This window comes from Leguminivora glycinivorella, chromosome 11 (assembly GCF_023078275.1).
Source record: "Leguminivora glycinivorella isolate SPB_JAAS2020 chromosome 11, LegGlyc_1.1, whole genome shotgun sequence".
NCBI lineage: Eukaryota > Metazoa > Arthropoda > Insecta > Lepidoptera > Tortricidae > Leguminivora > Leguminivora glycinivorella.
Genome location: NC_062981.1, coordinates 6,240,072 through 6,261,892, shown reverse-complemented (window position 1 = coordinate 6,261,892; position 21,821 = coordinate 6,240,072). Strand labels below are relative to the sequence as shown.

Here is a 21,821-nt window from a genome sequence, read left to right as displayed (position 1 = left end):
GCGCCATCTATGTGTGGTGTAGTGTATGCGCGTTCTAAGGCGGTCGCATTTTAATGTATGGGATGTTAAGATCTTCTTATATTTAATCTATGACATTATTCAGCTTATTACAGAGAAACACCGGGAAACAAGTATCAATACACACTATACATTCTATCATAAAGGCAAGGGAAATAAAATACAATCAATTTAAAAAACGAAAAATTTATTTATAAAAACCAATAGGACAAAATAAAATTCAATGAGCTTATCACCTTTTCTTAAGTATCTCAATGGTCACTTACATTACCAGTTGTATACATTCCTAACTTGCGCTTCGCGCTTGACACATTTCCAAATTCTTTTGACCCATATCCAAGAATCTTATATACGTACCAACGGACTTTGGATATTATGAATTACATAATAAACTTAATTATTTGTATGTTGTTCGTCGATTGCGTTTTACTTAAAATAATTTTTTGCTTACCTATAGGTATTGTTTTATGGAATGCTATTAGAACAATGTGTTGACAGAGGCCTTTGTGTAATAAAAAATATAATTATAAATTATATGAACACATTGCGAGCCGACAACGCGTAAGGCCGTTTTCACATTATCCGATCCGATATCGGATGTCGGAAGGATTTCAATAGAAAAAATCCAATATGGCGCCTGTAATGTATGGGATATCGGTCCGACATCCGATATCGGATCGGATAATGTGAAAACGCACTAAGCGGGGGTTAGTAGGTGCTTTCCTCTGCGAAGCGGTATCGGTTACGAAATTACGCTCACTTTACGAAAAAGTTGACAATACAAATTTAAAGAGCAATCCACTAAGTCGCAGTATAATATTAATAAAGAGTACTATCGTACAGTATGGCCACTTCCGCTCCCCGCTGAAAGTGCCGCCCACCCCCTCTCGGTTACCTCACAGTTACCGCCTGTCAAAAACACGAACAGTCGACCTGTCAGATTTCAGTCATACAAGCATAGTACGCGTTCACCTATACGAGCTAAGACTGTGTGCTAGGAATGCGCCTCTTTCAATATATTTGATCGCCAGTGTCCGAGGTATGACGAAGTGTAAGTACTACGTTTGTAGCTCTCATTTTAAAACGACTACAAAAAGATAAGGCACCGGGCGAGCGATGTGCATGTCAAACAATTGAAGCTAATACAAGTGTCCTGAGTCGACCATGCATAGGGTGGACGTGGACGCACACTCGCCCGCTCCGCTGCACGCCCCGCCGAACGCTCCGTCCCAGCGTCCACTCAGGCCTTACGGCTCAGCCACGACATCGGTCTAAGCGCGACAGCGGTGAGCGGCGGCCATATATTGGAGCGAGACACAGCGATAGGACCTTTCATTCGCACGTATGGCTGCCGCTCACCGCTGTCGCGCTTAGACCAATGTCGTGGCCGGGCCGTTAGACTTGATTGATTGCCATCTTTTTCGTAGAAGAAGCGTAATTTTGTAGCTTTGCAGAGGAATTGACGGCTACGGCCCTTAAATGGGTTCTTGGTGGTATATAAGATTCGTGTACTCTCTCACAACAATTAACGCATGCATTCTGTAATCTCCTTTAAATTCGACTTTAAGGTAAACTGCTACGAAGATAACTTCTAAGTATACGCTTTTCTTTATAATTCTCGCTTTTGTAACGTGGTTCTTACTGCGTCCACTTAAAAACTACTATTAAATAACCACGCGGTCAAAAGCAAAAACTATAATGTGATTAATTTCAGATGATACAAAAGCTAGTGTCACTAAAAGTACATTAGTTCATTTTAGCAACTAAGGTTAATGTGGAAAAGACCGTCTATCAAGTAAGATCGTCTATAATCCACGCACAAAACTGAAGCCTGTGCGCAGAAGTCGATTTATATCAGGTAGGTCGCGGTGTAGACGTACTGCGCGTTTCCATGGTAACGCATTGACAACCCTGCACAGTGGCGGCCATGTTGGTTTTATTTAAATGCTGCTAAAATTATTTCTTCTACATTTATTTTGAAGTGAAGTAAGTTGGGAACTGACGCCCCATGAAGATCTTCTCAACCACATATTTTATGTGCAGGTCTTATCCATATAGACCTTAGTTCAATATAGGGAATTGGGAAATAGTTTATGCCTAGTCCTCCCTACCTCATTTAAAACTCATTTCTAAAATGTTTAACAATCCACCGTCAATATCACCCTTTTTTATAATCTAGGCCTTAATATTAGCTAAGCAGAGAATTCAAGTAGGTAACCATGTTTTATCTTTGGATATAGAGTTTAACGGCGTTCTATTCTAAATATGATGTTCCAAGGATCCCATTTGCAAGTGAAATTTATTTATAAATAATAAGAAGTAACTACCTAATCGTTATGAATAAATAAAAACTAAGAAATTGCTTTGACCAAATTTGTCTAATATTTTGAAACATACGGATGAAGTGGGATAAGATTGTCATATTTGGTGTGTCAAGTGACTTTTTAAAAAGAAGTCCACCCCACTTTTTTTGAAACATGGGTATTTTTTACGCAATTTATACTCAAAATCGCGAGGTATTTCGATCCTTATAGGAGAAAAAGAATGTCCCAAGATTTCCATACATTTTTCGAACCTTCCATTCCGTTAGGTACCATACAAAATGTATGAAAAAGTGGTAACGGAATTTGAAAAAATTTCGAGACATTTTTTTTCTTCTATTAGGATTGAAAGAGCTCGCGATTATGAGTGGAATCCACATAAAAATTTCCAAATCAAAAAAAAAAAAGGGGTGGACATATTTGAAAAAAGAAATAGCCCATTTAGTTTATTTTAGCCGGGTAAACAGCACTAGTATATGAGTCCCTAGAATTCCCTAGAAGTGTTTGTCTTACCCCACCTTATCTTTAATAGAAATAAGACAGAAATACGTATGTGAGAATTTTAACACGCATAGGGTCCTAGGAACTAAGGCAAAAGCATTACAACTAACAATAATCATAAAAACAATTGAACATATTAAATATACTCTGTACTTTTAGGTTTTTAAAATAATGTAAACAATTTTTTTTTTAATTTTCGGGTAGTGGATTATTGAGCGACCTGTTTTTAACCTCCTTATTTGTTAGTGTGTTTAGTAAAACGAAACGTCCCACGTTGTCGGTTACCATTAAGGCGAGATTTACTTGTATCTTTATATGAATAAACTGACAAACCAGCTTTATAGCAATCGGCAACGTGGGACGTTTTTCGTGCACACTCACACTTGGTCTTGTAATCATTTACCCTCAACTGGTTTATGGAACCTTTTGAGGGTAGATTTTGTTTATATTTATTTAAATATCTAAAGATACAGACTATAGAAGCGAACCATTCATTTAGAAGCAAATAACATTGAGACACAAATAGTATTGTATCGTGATGATCTGATAATGCATATAAATATATGTTTTTAAATTTAAAATTACCTACTTTGGAAATTGCTAGCGGGTCAGGCCCCGTAGCCAAATGGCATTTTTGCCACGCGAAACGAAAACGAAACGCCGCGAAAGGTAGTCTGGCTCGTCGCGCCAATACGCAAGAGCGATAGAAATGCGTTTCGTGAGCGTTTTGCCCTTCGGCTACGTACCCAGTTTCTCTACTTCGTGTTCTATTGAAATATCCAACGTTTGCACCTCGGATTTTTCCGGTATCGTAAAAATATAAAAAGATCTACGTTTTTACATTATCATATTGACTTTATTCAGTACGTAATTTCCTGACTAAATTACTTTACTATTAAGATAAAATTTGGACGCTAATAAAATAATGTTCGAATATAAACGAATAATTTTTAATCATTCCCTAGTAAGCGACCTTTCAAATATTTTTTATGAAACTAGCAAAACGCTTACATACATATAAAACAAAATATAAATATAAGTCTGCTTAAGTAATCGCCTGCCAGCAAAAGTTTCATTTTAATACAGTAGGCCTGCGGACAGGGGCCCATTTTTCAAAAGATATTAGACTTATAAATATTAGTATGGTGGGGGCAATCTCGACTGACGGATAATTTGAACTACTAAATTTAATTATTTTCTGTTTCACTAGAGTGCCATATGCCATATGACTGTGTCCATTAGACAGCAGAAGTCGAGATTGCCCCCTGTACCTCATTGTCTTGTGTCTATATCTTATTGTCATGACAATCCATTCGATTTGACAGTTCATAGACATATGTATAATATTAGCCTAATATCATTCGAGAACTGAGCCCTAGAACGGAATTATGGACAAGTAAAGTTTTTAAAATGTACTTTCTATAGTTTGCATTGGTAATTTGTTATAATTGAACTTTTTTTTGTACACATCAAAGTCACTTTTTATGATTTCAATAAAACTAAAAAGTGTCGCGAGATTCCCGAAAATACTTTCGTCGCCGATTTTTTCAGATTTTCATTATCACATGAACCTTATAATCTTAATCATAGATTAAATATAAGAAGATTATACCATCCCATACATTAAATTGCGACCGCCTAAGAGCGTGCAAAAAGTATCTAGATGGCGCCACTAAAAATGCCTTTTTGCCATCGATTACTTGTAGATTGGCGTTAAGTGTCACTTTCGAGCATCAAATCTATGTCGAAAGTGACACAATGCTATCTATAAGTACCTATAATCGATGGCAACAAGGTATTTTTTAGTGGCACCATATACTTTTTTCACTCTTTTAGGCAGTCGCATTTTAATGTATGGGATGGTATAATCTTGTTATATTTAATTTATGCCTTAATATTAAAGAAATAAAATATCTCTTATGTACAGGCGAGCTGTCGCTCCGTTGCTATCACAATTTTAGAGCCGAACAACACAAGATAAAGTATTATAAATAAGCTAATAAGGTATTTAATAATTCGAGTATGTATAGTAAATTAGTAATATTGGTTTAGCGTAGGAGTGATCATCTTTATTCTATTATGCTAAAGTAACATGGGTACCATATGGATATTATGGCTCAATATAAAAGGATGGTAAATGCCTAAGGATTTATCGCTTTACCTATTCAAGTAGTTTTTATGCTTGTTCATGTGTGTTTCGCCCTTCTTTGGTGCAAACATATTTCACCCCACCATTTAATACTATAAAAAAACAAATATTATTCTGTAACGCGAACATTTACCAAAACGTATAAACACAGTGCAAACAAGCTTAGTTTAACCGGCCGCTACTAGATGGCGCCACCGGTACTGGTTTTCCGAGTGAACTTAGCAAGTAATTAAGTGTTCCCGTAGACTTAAAATTCTAAAACCTAGTGCAACATGTGTTAACGGGTGCCTAGAATTTTATAGTAATCAAGTCAGTACGTAACTCCAAAGAGGATCGAGTATTAAAGAGCGTTACTGTCAAAGCAAAATGTGTAATCACAGTGCATAGACTGCCATCTCTCCACACAGGCTTAAAACTTTTGAACCTCAGTTTTGACAATTTGGCCCATATTCTGAGCTTGATATGTTTTAAAATGACAAATTTTAATATTAGCGCCATCTAGCTGAGCCTACCCCAAAGGTGTAACGCCATCTAGGTCACCACTGCTTTATCTATATGGTACTGAGGTACGTTTTTTTCTTAGACTTTATCCGTATCGTATCGTTATATAGGTCTTTGGTAACTCTTAGATAAAATTCGTCAAATTGTTAGTTTGGCCGTCCGTCAACAGATGGCGCCACGGGTATCAATATTGTGATATTGAACTTCGGTGTTTAAATATTTAAATCATGGGACACGGTTCCCGTAACTTGTATATTTTACTGAAGTAACTAGTAAATGTAAAGATTGTAAATAATTAGTCAAACATGTAAAAAACAAACAACAATGTTAGTACTAAGATCAACTTATCTGTTACACACAAAACTCAATAGATGTCGCTGTGCTGTGGCGCATTTCAAAGTTAGTTGTCGCTATTAAGATTTTTCCTGGGATAACGACCTCATGTACTGAACAATGTTTTATTTGAGAATTAGCTAGGAGTCAATTGCGCACACATAGTGTACCGTTTGGGACCTTTGTAAAGCCATTTGATTACGTCTACCACGCTCCCCTTTGCGCTCGTCGGTTGTCCTCAAGGACGCTGTACGGCCTTTGGAACCTCGTTAGAATAGGTATTTAGCAATTTTAGCATAGTGTTGGCTGAATAAACGCCCGAGATTACTACACGTCGTTTCTATCTTCGCCTACGCGCACGCCCCACCCCTCTTCGGATTTTCATCCCCTACAATTCTTTGTTTTCACGTGCGACTCACGCATGTTCAAAACTACCATTGTTCAAAACTGGATTACTCCATTATAATATTCAGCTTCGAATTTTTGTACAAAAAATAATTTAATTACAATTAAACCCTATGGTACCCAATTACTTTAAATACATTTTTGGAGGTTATATCCTACCCTATAACCGTTATGTACAGGAATACAAGATAATATTATTACTTAGATCCGAGGTTTGGCTTTTGAGATTACGGGGCCAAATATTTATACCCTAAACTATGTGTTTATGCAAAAAGTTAACAATTGGACGCTCTGAGCGATTTAATAATATTTTATACAACAAATACTGAGACTAGTATTTGTATATTGTCATTATCTGTACTTGAAATGGACCTAACAAGTCTGTACATATATTACATATAGGTCGATTTGAAGTGGTGCTTATGAGTTAAGTAAAGCGCAGAATAGATATACCTACATCGGCTTCGTAGAAACTTGAGAAATGATTATAAAAAAATTGCCATCGACCCACATCATGTATGGCGTTACAAATTCATACAATTATATGTAACAAAACTGAAGCGAATTTGTCTCTTACCTAATATTTATCTTGTCTATTCTGCAGTTTACTCTTATATTATCATGTGATGGTGTCTTTTATTTGGCCGGTGTCCATATATACTTAACAGCAACGATCCAGCAGGGCTAGCATACGATTGTCGCGAGATTATATCATTAATACAATTAGAAAATGTGATTTCTGTCGCGGCGAGATACTGTTGCGCCAATCGTGTGCTAGCCCTGTTCACAAATTGTTCTTTGTCGTTATTACTTTGTTTTTATCATAAAATCTCTGATATGAACACAAAATCCTATATATTTCATAACAGCATTTCCTACAGCAACATCAAAAAAGAAAAATATATTTACACAGATTCCGACAGATAAATTAATAGTGTTCTAAATTGACAAATACAAAACGTCAATGATTTAAAAACGAAATAAAAACAGATTCATATAATACACTTTACACTTAACATCAAACGCAATCATAAAATTATTCCTGGCACAGCACTTAATTTGTGACTTCCATTGAACAGTTTTGTAACTGTAATATTCCAAACAACAAATGCAGTATTCACTTAGTAACATGGTAACTGTAATATCACAAGGTCACTAGTTACCTCTCGTCGCCAAACAGGAGTTTGGCGAAGTATGTCCATCAGCTATGTTCGTCTATGTTCACGACTATGTGAGTGTAAAGATGGTGGTGTACTACGTCGACCAGAACGTAGTCTAGCGTCGATAGACCGTCCTTCTTGAACGTCTTGCTTGTTTGGGAGAGAAGTTGGTACCTGCAAAAAATAAAAAAAGGGTACCTGTAAATATAAATGTTGTATAGTCTAGTGGTTGGCTGCGTGAAGAGAAAAGTACACCTCGGTGAAATTATGTTATTTTGTAAACATTGTAGAATATTTACCTTTTTGGATTAGGATTAGATTTCTTATGGTTCAGCATGGCGTACCGAGCTATGGACATTTTATATCTTGCTACGTGGTAGTTCATCTTCTTCAACCTGGAAGCATTAAGGCATTCATGTTAGAGCGTGGTAGTACCGATATCGACAAAGCGAACATTTCATGCCAAGGCAAGTGACTTATATGTTGACGTAAAAGGAATATACCTAAATGCGCTACAAGGGTCTACCATTAACCTTCTTTCTTTACCATCCACTGCTGGGCAACGCCTTTCCCTGGTTTTCTACGATGCTTGACTTTGTGCAGAAGCACCAGTTGATCTAACTGGCAATAAGAATCCTGCTCGTTGAAAATCGTCAAAATCACTACCCTGTCCACGCTTTTCTACCGGCATCTCGATGTCGATGTTAGTTCACCTTAAATATCCAAATTAAACGACGGACAAGGCTGGCTGTTTGGTTGGTTGGCTTATATGTACCTTCGCTTGGTTTTGCTTTCAGTCACTTGAAGCAGAAACAAATACACGAATAGATTGGTATGGAAAGTTTTGTTTGAACAAGTTTTGGCTCACTCGCGGCTGTGTGCTTCAGATTATGAGCTAGTATTACCTATATTATGCAGAATATACCTATTACTGAATGATAAGAAAGTTGTACCTATAGGCCATGTCGTCGTCCTCACCGCCCCACCCCCAGTAGCGGTTGGAGAAGCCGTTCACCTTCTGGAACTGCTCCAGCGTGAGGGCTGATACTCCGCCGAATATGTCTTCGTATGGCAGTCTGAAATAAAATATAATAACACATTTTAAAACGTACTAAAGTCAAGTGATTATAAGTAGTAGTACTAGTAGTAATACACTTTATTATACAGGGTGGAAAAATCGAATGCCACATGGATGGCAACGACCTTAAATATTGTAAATAGCACATTTTGTGTAAAGGAGACATTCCTTTGTTTTTAAAAACAATAAATTCTGCATTTAAGGATTTATGAAAAATCGCTTGCCTCAGTCGGACCGAACCGGTCAAATGTGACAAAAAAATAAATAAATAAATAACAAATACAATCAGAATAACGGAAGGCCATGAAAATTTATTCTTAATTGCGGTGCATTTCACGTGACGGGTGAGATCAAATTTAAAAGGTAATTGTTAGTTTTCATGGATTTCCGTTATTCTGATTGTATTTGTTATTTAGAGAAAAATTAACCTTACCAGTAACCCTTTCAGTCTGCATCATAAAATACGGCACGTTATTTTTTGTCACATTTGAGCGGTTCGAGTCCCGACTGAGGCAAGCGATGTTTCATAAATCCTTAAATGCAGAATTTATTGTTTTTAAAAACAAAGGAAAGTCTCCTTTACACAAAATGTGCTATTTACAATATTTAAGGTAGTTGCCATCCATGTGGCATTCGATTTTTCCACCCTGTATATTGTCCGTCGTTTTCTTAAGTCAGACTCGATCTGGCATCTTCAGATTACCGAGCGTACTTACCAACCACGTTGACAACAAGGCCAAATAAAACTGTTCAGACTCCCAATGTTTCCCATCCAGTAAATGAAAGTCAATGACTGTCCAGCGAAAGTGTATGCTTTCGGAGAAATGATGGAAGTTTACCATATATTGATCATACATTAATCATCAGAAACCATACAAGGGTACCGCGTTGACCATGAAGATTGCGATGGATAAGCATTTAATTTTATTTATCGATAGACGCTGACATATGCCTCGGCTGTTTTGGACAAGAGTACATTTTTCGTTGGTGCAGCGGCAGACGATATATGTCGTGGAACTCGTGGAATACGAAGCACAACCAGCCACTGGCCTTCTCTTTCTGGCTTTCCACAAAACCTACATCCATTACTCTGTTGAAAAGGATTTAGAAAGGAAACTTACTTGAAATTTAATTTGTCTATGGACGCAGACATATGCCTGGGTTGTCTTGGACAGGAGTACATGTTCCGCTGGTCGAGCGGCAGTAGGTCTATGTCGTGAAACACAAAGCACTGCCAGCCACCGGCTTTCTGCTTCTGGCTTTCCACGAAGCCTACATTCATGAGCTTGGCTCTGTTGAATTCGTGGGTACCTGTGAAGAGATATAACTTTTAATTTTTGGAGCGGACTGTTAACGAAATATTTTCTATGGAAAGCATCTGTCGAAGGTTAGTGGAGTGTGAATAACACGTTGGATGCCATGAGCATCAGCTGCATGATCAAGTAATTTTCTCCAAGTGTAATGAGCATAATCGGTTGAAAACAAAAGCTTATTTTGCTCACCAAAAGCTCACCAATGGACTAGTTAACGGAGCTAACTAATTCAAAAATGTTTTTACCTTCTTGTTCGACTATAAATATTCCATATTCTATTTGTTGCTTCATCAGGAACGGATGCATATGGTTCAGGAATATCGCCAAGTGCTGCTGACGATCTCTGTAAAATATATTTTTTCACGATATAACAAAAATGATTTGCAAAAAAGAGTAAGTCTAAGTAGGTACCTTCTCAAACTGGAACGTTCATTAGGGATCGATCCCTAATGCCTACTCTAGTTATAAGTCCCTACTTATAATTCGTTAAAAAACTTTTCTATTCTGCGTTTAAGATTTAAGTCACATTGATCGTGTATGCGCGGAAAGATGAGTGTGTAGGTGCCTAGTTATAGTGGTAACATACGACGAACCTGTATGGCACTATAATGGCAACCTTGTGCCGCGCCGTGCAGTTGGGTGGGGAGTACCGACCGCCCCAGTGCACCTCGGGGTATTTTTCTCTACCACGTCTAGCTCCATGTCTGTTTTGTTCACTGGTATTGGACCTGGAATATTGAGAAAATGCAATTTTTATTTTGGCCACTGGCAATATTTCGAGTCTGGAAAGAAATTCGTCCGGCAATCATCTATGCCATTTTTCAGTGCCCTACAGCAAAGTCCACCATTGTCACAATTAAATTGGCTTGCTTACACTTGTGGTTTTAGGAATGATATTAAGTTTAAATACTGATCGGGATTTTATCAAAATCAAAGTTACAATTACTAACCTGGGAAGTAAGTAGACTTTAGGATTCATATCATAGAATCATGCATATGGCAATGAAGGTCATCATATTTTATCGCGTGGTATCTCTTGAAAAGACTATTTGCATGATCATAACCTTAACAAGAATGAGCAAAATTCTTACCTAAATCTGGCGGCATGCTATCGCATAACGGTAGCTCCGTCTCATTCCTCCTAAACTCCCCTTCTGTAGTAGCAGAATTCTTAATACTGTCCATAATCTTCGATATCAGCAGCGTCGTGCTGTCTTCTACATCTGGCCGAGTCATATTTGGCTGAGTATTGGTCGCGTTGTCGGGTTTTCTTTTTGTCGTGTTTTCTGGTCTCTTTACAGTTACGTTTTCTGGTTTTCGTACGACGTCGAGTTTATGCCTGGTTTGGTTTGTCTGGTTTGTGCTGTTTTGGGTCGAGTTTTTGGTGTTCTGAGTCGTTTCGGCTTGAAGAGCTTTAGGCCAAGGTGGGTGGTCGATGGATCTGGAATGAAACACATGAAATTTGTTAACTTAATGATTGGAAACACCGAAAACAGAAGTAACGCGGACGTTCATAGTTGACAAAGACCGATCAAGTTAAAGATTCGTGGTTCTGGGTTTTCTCCACAGTCGGTAAAGAGGTGCTGGACAGAAACCGGTGAAAGCTGATCCCACTCCGCAGTCAGATCCGTTCCATTGTAACTTTGATACTTACCAAGATCCTCCGCCGACCCAAGAGCTTCTTCAGTGTTTCTTCAGCAGATAAAATATTGTAAGAATATGAGTTAATCATTCAGAAGAGCAGAAGATGGAGAAATACCTGATAGTAGGTTGCGTAGCGTTGTACAGCGGCGTATACAGATACGTCCTGAGTGGAGACGCCTCCAGTATGGAGCCGAAAAGGTACTCCACGGCGGCCAGCGCTAGAACCAACAGGAGCAGGAGACGGAGCGCCCGCGCCGCCCGGCCGCCCCTCGCGGCCCCGCTCGCTGCGTCCATCAACGCATGCGCACTCGGCACGCACGCACCTGGAATAGGAAATTGGGATTTTAAATTATGAGCATACGTCGCAGTTGTATGTTTTATTCGAGAAAGCTTGTTGTCAATGCGGAGGCACACTGACATTTTAACCCGCCAGGCGGCGCCTGTGCAAGTGTCTAGGCATGTCACTGTCATTGTGAGAGAGAGAGAAAAAACATATTATCTTCTCGCTCTCACGTGTGGACAAACAGGGTGGCGCCATCTGTTATAACCTTTGAGTGTGCCTCCTCATTGTTATCCACCACTGCGTGTTTTGTTTGATATTTTTACATTTGAAGAGCATTTTCAAATGGGCTGATTTGTCTAATTTGTCTATGTCAAGAGTGGTTATTTCTCTATGAACACATAGAAAAAAATATCTCTGTTGACATAGAAAATAACCCCTTTTTGAAAACACACTTGCCATTGAATTTATAAAACATATGTGAGTGTGTTTAGTAAAACGTCCCACTTTGTCGGTTACCATTAAGACTGCGTATGAATGATTAAATAATTTTCACACTGTTTCACTACTGTACAATACGCTACCATTCACTCTATGAAACGTACAACAGTTCGGAACGCTGCAGCCCCATTTTGGAAGCTCGTGAAACTTGCAAGAAGTACGTTCCTGTGCCTGTGCAAACGTTGTCAAGTTTACAATGAAGCAAGTCACACAAGCATTCCAACAAGGCTTTCAATGCGGGCCGAGAACGAACCAAAGGCCATCAACCTGTCTTAGCGTTTCTAAACTATGCTAAACTAGATACAGTCAACCAATTAGAATCCTAGGCCACTCTAGAACCCTGTCGTATTGACACCGTGCTTTATTTACTATAGAAGTCCGTTTGAGTTTTACTGTGAAAGGGTTCTACAGTGGTCTAGGGTTCGGGCGTGGTTGATTGTACGCTGCGATGCGTAAAATACACCAAGGTACTAGCGCCTAAGTTCCTCGATATCTCCGTCGTTACTGGACCGATTTTGAAAATTTTTTTTTGATTGAATGTATATGCATACAGATTGGTCCCATTTTTCTCAGAACCCAGTTCTGATGATGGGATTTTTGTGTTTTTAAAGGAACAGCATGCATTTAGGTACGGAACAGTGACATTTGGTGCAGTGGAACTGCTGATGATGGCCAGAACGGAACTCTTCAAATCTGAACGGCACGCTTATAGTGACTTTGGTATTTTTATACGAACAGCATGCACTTTCGTCCAGAACAGTGACATTTGGTGCAGTGGAATTTCTGATGATGGTCAGAACCGAACTCCTCAAATCTGAACGGCACGCTTATAGTGACTTTGGTATTTTTATAAGAACAGCATGCACTTTCGTCCAGAACACTGACATTTGGTGCAGTGGAACTGCTGATGATGGCCAGAACCAAACTCCTCAAATCTGAACGGCACGCTTATAGTAACTTTGCCATTTTTATAAGAACAGCACCTAAGATAACCCGGTTCCAAAGCTTTCCCATTTTCTAAATTTCATACTTTTGTAAGTGTGAATGAGCTTTAATTGCGTTGCGTGTCCATGTTTCTTTAGTACCATAATCAAACTGAAAGTTTATATTAATTAAAATTTTGGAAAAACCCCCGACCGCGACATAGTAGACAGATTCTATACAGCACGACCACGGATGATTTTATTAATTCTGATGCGGTACAAATTCACGAAAAAAATGTACTTTTTTGTACTGACGTTTAAAAAAAATGTACCCTTATGATTTTGGAGTTTTGACATAGGGCCTGTGGTCGTGCTAGGTAGGTACTCCTCGGCACGACCACACTATATTTAATGAGATTTTAAATTTCTGTTGCAGCATAAATTCACGAAAAAATGTACTTTTTTGTACTTACCTTTCAAAAAAATACCCTCATGGTTTCGGAGTTTTGACATGGGGTGTGGTCGTGCTAGATAGGTGGTACTTCCTGGCACGACCACACTATATTTAATGATTTTTTTAATTTCCGTAGTGGTACAAATTCACGCCGAAAAATGCACTTTTTCTGTAATTTACCTTTTTATAAAAAGTACCCATGGTTTCGGAGTTTCGACATGGGTTGTGGTCGTGCTAGATAGGCTTCCCGGCACGACCGCACCAAGTTTTTGAAGTAATTTACATAGTACAATTTCAAAACACTTGTTTAGTATTCATTTCACCATCAAATTAAACATAAATATAGTGTGGTCGTGCCAGGAAGTACCACCTATCTAGCACGACCACACCCCATGTCAAAACTCCGAAACCATGAGGGTATTTTTTTTTTTAAAAGGTAAGTACAAAAAAGTACATTTTTTTTCGTGAATTTGTACTGCAACAGAAATTTAAAATCTCATTAAATATAGTGTGGTCGTGCCAGGGAGTAATTTATCTAGCACGACCCCGGGCCCTATGTCGAAACTCCAAAATCATAAGGGTACATTTTTTTTGAAACGACAGTACAAAAAAAAGTACATTTTTTTTCGTGAATTTGTACCGCATCAGAATTAATAAAATCATCCGTGGTCGTGCTGTATAGTATCACACGAAAAATTAAATCGAGTGTGTATCTTGGAAACTTTTTTTTTAATTGACAAAACTTTCCAATTTCAACTTTTTAATTTTACCACCCTGCATATACAGACACACACACAGACAGACAGACAGACATGTCAAACTTATAACACCCCGTCGTTTTTGCGTCGCGGGTTAAAAACGAGAAATATGGGTCATCTTAGGCCCTTATATGTTATCTACTATCGTAAGTGATAGTGAGTTGGAGAAGTGCTATATTCTTGCCTTAATGGGGCTAGAATTACTCAATTATTTATGTACACTATACATAGTATGTATTATTTCAATTATTTGTGTAGGGAGATAAAGATATAACATGTTGGAAAACTTTTTTTTTCATCATTGACCACTGCATCCCTGGCGGATGATTTTTTTGCAACGTCTTATTAGCAGCGTTTGAGCCGACCAACGCCGGTATGCAAAATTTAATTCACTTTTAGTTTAGTTCTTGATACTTTATCCTCCTTATTCTCATTTATTTAAACATCTACCGTATCTATAAATCTATAAAAAGTATCAAGAAACATAAAGATATCGATTGCCTCGCGCTCGTGCGAGCAATGACAATACACAGCCCAAAATCAACCCCACATCCCAACGTGTTTCAGAAACAAGAGGGTTCATGTTTCTGAAACACGTTCATAAACCGCAGGGTACCTTCTTCTTACGACATTGTAAGATCTTCAGAAAGTTAACTATCCGGACACCTTGCCTCGTAGAAAACGAAACGCCGCGAAAGGTAGTCTGGCTCTGTCGCGCCAATATGCAAGAGCGATAGAGATGGATATCTACGAGCGTTTAGTTTCGTGAGCGTTTGTGCATTCTGCTACGCACACTTGTTAGACGCTCGGAAGAAATGGAAATTACTTCCCACGAACTTACGTAATTTCGCTGTTTAACTACAGTAGTTTAATATGATAAGATATTATTAATACGATATATTACATGGCATAATTAGGGGGTTGAAGGTTATACAAGGTGTAATTTTAATAACCGGCAATATTTAAGGTGATAGCTGATACAGAATCTAAAAATATTGCCGGTTATTGAAATTACATTCTTTATTGTGATTACTAGTAGAACTACATTATTGCGCTATAAATTGTTAGGTACTAGCTGCATTGATTGCCTACAATCTCGGTTAATGTTGTGTGTTTCTTTAGCCATTAAAATGGGTTGTTTCATACATTTTGATTGTATAACGATGGCATTTTCTATGCCAACTTGGTCCCTTAGTAAAAATTGCTCAGGACCTATATACTTAATTATGTTTAGATGTTATTTAAAACCATGAGTGATCTGCAAAAGCGCATGGAAAATTTATCAATTTTAATAACCTAACCACAAAATTAAAATTTTAAACAAACCCCCGACCGTGACAAAAAAACGAAATCTAATGCGGTTCATACGTACGATGCCATAGACAGACACACACACACACACAAACAGACAGACAGACAGACAGACATACAAGGGAGACAAACAGCCAGACAGACAGACACGTCAAACTTATAACACCCCGTCGTATTTGCGTCGGGGGTAAAATAAACGATTTAATGAATTATACCTACCCATTAATGAATGAAAAAAAAACACTATGTTCGTGCTTATTAAACTTTCATATATTCCATCTCACGTATTCTTTTCCATTTGATCACATTTCGCGGCACTTTACGTAAATGAGGAACATTTGGTAGGTAATATCACGTAGAAAGAATAGAATCATTTGCTGACATGAGAAGGGAGGGAGAAAATATTTATATTATGTTTTTGATGCTTCCTCTTGTCTAAAGGTACATGTGAAATATCTCACCCATTACTGACAAATAGGTTCCTTCGATGCCACAAACTCTATATACGCAATATAACAAAAACTTATACAGGTTGTAATTATTCACCTGCAATAGTTTACGAAGTGAATATAAAGGTCATACTGAGCGACCCTTATAAGTATTATAGGGTTAACCCCATAAAAAGTAGCTCTTTTATTTATAAATAATGTTAATCTGTCCAAGCAGGCGGAGTGGGGATCATAAAAGAATCATTTTCTTTAGGGAGTTATGAAATTCCTAGTACCGTATGTATGTAACTTTTTTTTATCTTTTTACATATTTTTTATATTGCAAGTGTGATGAAACGGGGCGTAAGAATATTGCAAACTCGAGTCTTGTCGGAGCGATTTAACTTACTCTTGTTGGCAATATTCGACTTCCGCCCCACGTTACACAATGTGCGATTTGTACGATTTACCTATTGCAAAATATTCTCAGTGTGAACTTGTACTTGTATTTGGGTTATCTACTCACATATCACACAATATTTTATTATTCTTCCAAAGTATTCACAAATACTACGAAGAAAGCGTATACGAGTAAAAACCATGAGTTTGGTTTACCAACTACATTCTTTCCCGCTTATCGCCCACTACTGAGTTTAAATTCATTACTAGTAACTAATTATTCATTTATCGCTAATTATAATACCATTTTAAGAGTCCCTGGCTCGTTCGACCGAATACAATGATCCTAATATGCAAGCAGATTTTCGTTTCCATTTTAAATGACGAACGATGGGTTGTAAATGCTGTAAATGAACCTTTGCATATGCAATAACATGAGGGAGGTACGAAATAGAGCAAAATCAAGTTTTATAGGTTCTGTAATTTATCAAAAAATATCTGTATTTTTCAGTACTGTCTGAGGATATTAAATATTTTAATATAACAGTATTAACAGGTAAGTAATTACAATTCGGGACCAAATCAAATTAATTATTGAATATTTTTGATTTGTTATTTTTTAAGTAGTCACACTACTATATATAAATTATAAATACCTAAAGGCGGGCGTGTGGTCTAGTGGTAAAGACGTTAGCCGCGTAAGGTGAAGACCCGGGTTCGATTCGTGGCTCGGCCACTAGTGGGCCTTGCCGTTTTTTCTTTCGTGTATGATATCTATTTCAATTTATAAGGTAAGTAATTGTCAGTACAAAATATGACACGCTCGGTCCCTTATATCTAGTGAATATACCATGTTTAATGTAAGTACAAAGTTTCAGATCAAGAGAGCTATAGTCTTTCTATAATGGGAGTGTAACTACCTTTCTTCTCCATTATTAGTTAAAGTAGGTAGTTAGATAGCATACTCTTTATTGGCACACCTCCGCAAAAGATGCAGTGGAGACAAAACAAATGATTATAAATAGAGACAAACAACACATACATTATACCAAGAACGATTTAATACTGAACTGACAAAGCCCATACAAAAAAGCGTACCTCTGAAATGTAAGGGCCTTTTAGGCTTAAAACTAGATGGCGCTGTTCGCACCTGGAAGTGGCCAAAATCATAATTATTTTCCCGAAATATTTTTGCGTGTTTTTGTTATTTATAAGAACAAATGACATATTTCTTTATTTTAAAATCATGATATCACGTCAATACAGTACATTTTGTAAAAAATAAATTTGTAGGAATCATCAGTGTAGTTATGACAGTATTTAATAAGAGGTGGCGCTAAACAATCGAGGTACGGTTCTTAATATGAAGTATGTAAATCCATACTAATATTATAAATGGGAAAGTTTGTGTGTCTGTTTGTTTGTCCGTCTTTGACGGCAAAACGGAGCGATGAATTGACGTGATTTTTTAAATGGAGATAGTTGAAGAGATGGAGGGGGACATAGGCTACTTTTTGTTTCTTTCTAAACCGAGCGAAGCCGCGGGCAAAAGCTAGTCCTATATAAATAATCCTTGATTATACACAACAAACACAAATACTTTAATAATGGAGAACCGCGCTTTCTGCGGTCCCTTAAAGTAGGTAATAAGGTTTATGCTTATGGTAAGTAGGTTTATGCTTGGTTTTAATCATATTAAGCGCTGGGCAATTTGGTGTTATTGAAAGAAAACATCGTACTAGACCTACTTAGATCTGAAAATAATATTTTCAGACAACCTTTGAACTTATCCCAATGCACCCTGCATTGGGGTAATTTCGAAGTTCAGCTATTTTCGAAAGCACATAAAATTCACCATTATTTCCATCATATAAAGTTTCCCCTTTCGAAATTAGGTACCCGAGCATTATTGTGCTTCGAAATTACCCCAATGAGCCCTACATAATATTTTTTTTCACAGACCGGTAAGTAACTAAGTCAGTACAAAATGTGACACGCTTAGCCCTTATACAAATATATTAATCGATTTTTTTTTGCAACATACTGGCCTCTGCTAGTACTGCAGTTGACAACCTAATTTGCACACACTCAAAACCAACAAGAACTGGTAATCCAACTTTACGTATGACTTCCGATATAACTAGCCTAAGCCCACAAGGATTTTCCATCAGCATCTCTGGAAGCAGACTTTTGACGGGGCATACAAACTTTCATCTCTCGAGACCCTTAAGGATACTACACTTTCCGTTATCCAATAGATTTATTTAATTCAAGTTCCAGTTAGAGCATCTTATTATCTTGATTTTTATAAGACTGGATTTTTGAAAACTAACTCACTAAATTAATTATGAATTTTTCTCTAATGCACGTTTAGAAAAACGCACGTATAGAGCTGAATCAGTCGATCTTATTTGTAAAATTTGGACAATTTTGAATATTAAAACGGGTAAATTTATAATTCGTATATCCTGTACCACAATCATTTCAGACTAGATTTTTATTTTAAGTTTTTGAAAAAGAGTAAACTAGCCTAAGGCGAATTCAATTTTTTCAGAAATTACCTAAAATTAAGTGACAATTTCTTTGAAAATCTACATCACATCGAAGTAAGTTTTGTACTAAATTAATCTGCAACGTTTACTTAAATTGCTGTTATGCCTTAGTGATTATAAATTGCTATTATTGATTTTTGCCAATTTTTTGAAAACGAGGTTTCACCGGTACAATTATTACTTAAGGGATTTTGATAACTTTCATAAAGTTCACGCAGTGTATGTTCAAAACTTATATACTTACTATGATTGAGAACAGCTGGTGTGGCCATCATTACTGCATATTTAAAGGATTACTAGTATAGATACCTACGGAACATTTATTATTTTCATATGGTGTGTATTTAAAATTAGCAGTTAAGTTCATAAATGCATGTATGTTTCTTAGGAATAAACAGATTTTTTTATCCACTTTTATTTTTTAATACAAAATATTTCGGCACGCAATGTATCGCTACTTTATTTTTGTTCAATACGTCGTAATTAGCTGACTTAACAACTGTCAATTAGTTCCGCGTCTTCCAGATGTTAAATAGGTGCACGCAATAGGTACATTGCTGCACATTTTTTTTAAATTAATGTAGTTAGGACCAAACTTACAATTACTTGTTGTATGGGTTTTTAGCACTAAAACCTTGGTCTGGTTATATTTTGACGTAATATTCAACCAGTTTTTTTTCTCAAAAATTCAATTTATGGCACAAGCTTTTATCGCCGACTGTAATTTTCTTTCAACAGTCACCTACTGCTCTCCGGGACGTTTCTAAAAACGCCTTACTCGATGGGGATACGACATTTCATTACAGAGTTCCTTTCTGAGAGAGTGAGAGAGTCACCTTTCTGCTCCATCATCAGATCAGCTTCATGATATCATAATATTGCATTGTCACATTATTTACATATGTGTGCAAAATTTCAGCTCAATCGGAAACCGAGAAGTGGGTCAAAATCAATTTGCAAGATTTGGTTACAGACAGACAACGGGACAGGTGAAAGTAAATAAAAGCTTGTAAAATACACGCTGTATAACAAGTAAATGCAAGTATAAGTAGCTGTGCTCACCTTCAAGGGAGTAATTTGTAAAGACGGAGCGCGATGGAAGTGTCCCATCCTTTTCAATTAAAACTTGGACATCCGGTGTGCATTCTTCTCTCCATGGCTATCTGTAACAATGAACATTCTCGTAAGAAAGACATACTTTAAGCTAATTAAAATTTTGAAAAAACCCCCGACCGTGACATAGTAGACCGATTTTCATGAAACATGGCTAAGAACACTCCCGACTAACTCAGCTTTCAGACACAAAAAATTAAATCTAAATCGGTTCATCCGTTCGGGAGCTACGATGCCACAGACAGACACACACACAGACAGACAGACAAACAGACAGACAGACAGACAAACACACAGGAGACAAACTTATAACACCCCTTCGTTTTTGCGTCGGGGGTTAAAAAGAATTTGTATAAGTAGCTAAGATTCGAAGCCCTTGTCTTGATGCCCTTGTATACCTACTTAACCCTGAAATGCGTTGACGACCTTGACAAAGATTTATACAAATTTGAATTTTGACATGCTGTCAATAGTCAAAAATGTATGATGCATATACATCACTATGCATTTAAGGGTTAATAAGTATAAAAACTAATTTAATTACCAGTGTTAGGACGACATAACTTAATACAGGTTAATGCAGAATAATATAACCAAAAGGCATTTATTGTCAAAATAAGGAAGTCCCTTATAAAAGAGAAAAATTTAACAGATAACGTAGTGCCTGAAGTAAATTCAACACATCTACTTGTACTTATTAATTTCTTTAAAAATAGCATAGCCTTATAAGAACAAAATAAAGAAAATAAGCCGCGCAATTACACAAAGTGCGACCAAAGTTTTCGAGCCTGTGTCAAAAGATTCTAAAGAAAGCAAAGATTTCAATAGTAAGGATAAGGCACTCTAAGACCAAATTAAATTATTTCATAGGAAATATTCGCATCGGACACTTGGAGGCCTTGGTCATTTTTTCTTTGTATATGACATTTATTTCAGTTTAAGGATAAGGCATTTCATATAGGAAATTTGGACATTCTCGTTTGATGCGGCTCGGTGGAACGCTGCAAGGTGATTTGGTTTATGAGTTCGCATCGTCCACGCGATTGGTCGCATTATAGACAAAGTTAAAAGGATAGGCAGAAGGTTTTAAGCAGAATCTAAATGACCTATATGTTATCCTGTACTCTCATTAAGCATATCATATACTGAAAGTGGCAGATATACCTACTCTACTCGATCTCCAATCAGTTAAATCATCAGTGCCGATTTTTTTCTCCCGTAAGTTAATATTTTTATGGAAATTTTATGCTTGTTAACCAGGCAGGCAATTATGGTCGCGCGATAAATGATAAAACATGTGGCCGTCCCTATCGCACTTACTAATAGTGCGATAGGGACGGCCTGATATTTTATCGTCTATCGCGCGACCATGCTACCCGTGGAGCTGGCTATTTATTAGTCATATATTTTCGTAACGGAAAACTGGTGCCATGATGACGTTACGTTACATACCCGTCATCTAGGGGTTTCTACAATCTATGGATCGCATGGTACTTCACGATTGCTGCTGGTCGCTGCGCAGTGGGCTACCTAACCAATGACATTGACACTTGACACTGACAATTCTGTGCCTATTTATTAGAGTTACTAGAGTTCACATCTCATCAACTTAAAAGACATGATAAATAAGATACATGAATTTGTGCATGTTTAATCAATTGCTCCTTAAATAATACGAT

At 37.2% G+C, this 21,821-nt stretch overlaps 1 protein-coding gene across 1 annotated transcript in view; it reads right to left on the bottom strand.

The window, feature by feature from the left end:
• Positions 1-6,614: 6,614 nt before the first annotated feature.
• Positions 6,615-21,821, bottom strand: part of LOC125231400 (beta-1,4-N-acetylgalactosaminyltransferase bre-4-like) — a 28,890-nt gene continuing 13,683 nt past the window's right edge. The window contains 10 exon segments of the mRNA XM_048136847.1: positions 6,615-7,562; positions 7,688-7,783; positions 8,342-8,464; positions 9,588-9,777; positions 10,025-10,122; positions 10,373-10,457; positions 10,460-10,507; positions 10,871-11,220; positions 11,539-11,746; positions 20,092-20,192. Of these exon segments, the coding sequence (XP_047992804.1) occupies positions 7,430-7,562; positions 7,688-7,783; positions 8,342-8,464; positions 9,588-9,777; positions 10,025-10,122; positions 10,373-10,457; positions 10,460-10,507; positions 10,871-11,220; positions 11,539-11,717 (1,302 nt within the window). The 5' untranslated portion in view covers positions 11,718-11,746; positions 20,092-20,192 and the 3' untranslated portion in view covers positions 6,615-7,429.